Source organism: Octopus bimaculoides, chromosome 23, assembly GCF_001194135.2.
Source record: "Octopus bimaculoides isolate UCB-OBI-ISO-001 chromosome 23, ASM119413v2, whole genome shotgun sequence".
Taxonomy (NCBI): Eukaryota; Metazoa; Mollusca; class Cephalopoda; order Octopoda; family Octopodidae; genus Octopus; species Octopus bimaculoides.
In genome coordinates, this window is record NC_069003.1 from 29,666,149 (window position 1) to 29,669,930 (window position 3,782).

The following is a 3,782-nucleotide window of genomic DNA, read 5'->3' on the forward strand; positions in this document are numbered from 1 at the left end:
TATACATGAACACACATACATATACATGTATACTTTAAACTCTGTGTGTAAGAAAGAGAGAGTGAAAGGGATTAGTTTCAGCTTTTATATTCGATATTAAAAATTTATTGCTAATACAATCGATGGGAACAAAATTAAGTTGAAGAATTTTGAGAAAACAAGTCAAGATTACAATCGATTTTAAATTTGCTTAAAACGTAAATATTTTATTCTAGCTTTTGTGGCAAAATAATTACCATTGATTTTTCTGTATATATAAATGTGTGTGTGTGTATATGTGTGTGTGTGTGCGTGCGTTTGTGTGATTTGTGTACCTACCATCAGCAGTCAATAACAATTTATTTCAGTTAAATCTAGTTAATTCGCTGAACAATTTATTACGTTTTCGCTCACCTTTCCCACCTTTACCAAAACACCGATTCCATGATGAAGAAATCAATGAATCGTATCGACTTTTTTCTTTTTTAGGTTGGCGATGGTCAGTTGAGGCTGGCATACGGTGGACGAGTAAATTATTTCAATGGCGGAATATTCTTTGGTAGATTTGAGAACGACAGCAGTCACAGTAAAGTAATTGCAGCTGATCTGAAGGTGAATTTTATTTTCTCTCTCTTACCATTATTTTTTGGCCTGTAATTGTTTGTATTCTATTTTATTTTTATCTATTCTTTTTTTATTTTTCTTTCATTTTATAATTTTATATGTCCGGTCATTATTTTTATCTTTCTATTTCATTTGTCAATCTCAATATATTTAAAGTTAATTTAATTGCGAAAAATTCATTTTGACACTAAATAGAATCTATTTTGTATATATTTAAATTTAGAATCAATTGGAAATTACACCTACACACACACAATTTACATACATATATATATATACTTACATATACTCATATGTATATATATATATATATATATATATATAGACACATATATACCTGAAATTTCATATACATACAATTATGTATATATATATATGTACATACATACAATTATATTTGTATATATATACATATGTATGTATGTATTTACTAACTGATAAGAGAAATAGAAAGTTCTGTCTACTTGTTTCGTTTTTGCTGTGTTTTTTATATATTTAGAGTCTCTGTCTGAGCTGTACCATTATCGGTCATAATATTAACAAACAAAAAGACAGTGTTTTAACAAGATTGTTAGTGCATCGAACGAAATTCTCTACGATATATAGCTAAGGTCCCCTACATTCTAATTTCAAATCCTGCTGTGAAAGATTTGGCATTTATTACCTAGCAGTCAAAGTAGCAGCAACACGTTTGAAAGGGCCTACCAGTCAAAATAGCAGCCATGTTGATTATGAGGAAGTCAAGGACAAAGAGTGTTCAACTATAATCTGGATAGTCAGAGGTTCAAGTCCTGTTCTGTTCTCTTCTTGCGTTCGTTCATTGAAACATGTAACCTCACTTGAGACAATTAACCTATTTCAATTAAGATCTTTGTAATGTTATGACTGTTAGTGGAGGCGCAATGGCCCATCGTTAGGACAGCGGACTCGCGGCCCAGTGGTTAGGGCAGCGGACTCGCGGTCATTTATATTTATTTTATATTTATTTACATTTTTCAAATATCTATCTTCAGAATGAAGGCTACTACCAAGTTTTTCCAACGTTGAGATCAGTCGGCCCAGTCTACTGCAACGTAACTATGAATGCACCAAGTGGTTATACCGCTCTGTCTAACATGGTATGTTCTCTCAACTTAACTGTCGTTAGAATTTCTTTTATAAAAATAAACTCAGATATTTTAGTAACATATACGTCATTGCTTTTGCTTTTGGACTACTTTATTGCCAGTTCTTTCCTGATCTAACAGAACTTTCTCCACGTCTTTTTCTTTTTGAAAGCGTTGTTCTAAGCGGCCCACTTTATCTAAAATGTATGGCTTCTTTGAGAGCGGCGGGATGTGGTTTGAGTGAGTTTTGAACGTTTCATTTTCAAACCTCACAGGCGATCAAGTTACCTCAGAGCTGCAGAATGTCTGAATTGCATGCATGTCTTTCATAAAAAATAAGAAAAGATTTTCAAACTGATAGGTGATTGGTTTAGAAGTACGCTTCGCAGCCACGAGGTGGCTGTTTCGATTCCGACCGATGAATGCCATCTTGGACGTATATCTTGTATTATAAACCATCTATCAATTCAAACCGCGTAAGCAGAAAGAGGCAGGCAAAAATAGTGACATGTATGTGTGTGTGTGTGTGTGTGTGTGTGTGTGTGTGTGTGCAAGCGTGGCTGGTGATAAGAACTTTGCTTCCCAACCACAGGGTTCAGGCCCTCTGCATGGCATCTTGGGAAAATGTCTTGAACTATAGCCTCGAGCCTACCAAAGACTTATGAATGGATGATAAACTGAAACTGAAAGAAGCTAGTCGTGTGTGTGTGTGTGAGAGAGAGAGAGAGAGAGAGAGAGAGAGAGAGAGAGTATATAATTGATGAACGAAATGGAAGATGGATTTAGTAAGAATCTTTATTCTGCACGACGAGCGTTTCGACCCATCCTGCAGCTGTCCCTTAAGGGTAGGATATTGTGCACCAAGTTGTGTTGCATAAATCGGTGCAAGCTGTGTCACTTCAGGGTCTCGGTGTAAAAAAAAGTACCTTATTAGATATATTGAGTTCTCCTTGGCATGTTGTTCTCGCTCGTTGTATGTAGGTACACTATGCATATGTGTGTGTGTATTTGCTCACCATCGCTTGACACCTTGTGCTAGTGTGTTTAGATCTCCATAATATAGCAGATCGGTGAAAGAGACCGATAGAATAAGTACCGGTGTTAAAAAGTATGTAGTGGGGTCGATTCGTTCGACTAAAAGTTCTTCAAGGCGATGCTCCAGCATGGCCGCGGTCAAACAACTGAAACGAGTGAAGCATTAAAGACATACACAAGATTTACGCAAATCAGAGTTTAAAATACGGACAGTCAGAATTTTGGGCTTAAATCCGAGAAATGGACCATTAAATGTGTTTATAAGGAGAAAAATATTGGAAAACATCAGAGCGACGAACAAACGATGAAGGTATTAGATGGTCGTGGATGTTCTAAAAATGACAGCCAAACAGCCCTTAAATCGCACCAAAATGTTTTTTGTCTTTTTATCATAATCGTATGAATTCCCGTGTAGAAAAAAAATTTGCCAAAATTTTCTGAAAATTCAAAAAAACAAAAAAGTTGGTGGGAAATAGATATAGGGGGTGCTTAAACCAGATTTCTGCCCCTATTTTTTATAGTATATTTTATATTACAGTCTCGAGTGTCTGATGATGGAGATGTCAGTTTTAAAACAGCCATATTTTCAAAGCCTGAAGAATTGCGTATGGTTCTTGGACCTTTCAAAACCCTAAAAGAAGAGGGATGCAATGATGTTAAACCCTTAATCAAAATCCACTCGTGTTCAGAAAATATCCATTTGGGTGATTGCGCACTGAAGGTGAGTGTTTTCTCAACGACGCATAAATTTCTTTTAAATACAAGATACACGATAAAAACTCTAAACTGGCAGAAATGGTGTTGCGTCGAACAAAATTCTCTAGCATTAGGCGAACGTAGATTGAAAATATTTGTGGAAAGCCGCTCAAGTGTTTTGTATTATTTTTTCCGATTATTTGAATTCGGAGTTCAAATCTAGCTATGATCAATATAACCATTCATTGTTCTAAAATCGATAGAATTAGACATCAACCAAGTACTGAACTGCTACCTCTCTCTCTCTCTCTCTCTCTCTCTCTCTCTCTCTCTCTCTCTCTC

At 35.5% G+C, this 3,782-nt stretch overlaps 1 protein-coding gene across 1 annotated transcript in view; it reads left to right on the forward strand.

Moving 5' to 3' along the window:
* The window catches only part of LOC106877238 (puromycin-sensitive aminopeptidase), a 28,437-nt gene that overhangs the window by 4,699 nt on the left and 19,956 nt on the right, over positions 1-3,782 (forward strand). The window contains exons 4-6 of the mRNA XM_014926101.2: positions 469-591; positions 1,617-1,721; positions 3,283-3,465. Of these exons, the coding sequence (XP_014781587.1) occupies positions 469-591; positions 1,617-1,721; positions 3,283-3,465 (411 nt within the window). The remainder of the gene's footprint in view (positions 1-468; positions 592-1,616; positions 1,722-3,282; positions 3,466-3,782) is intronic.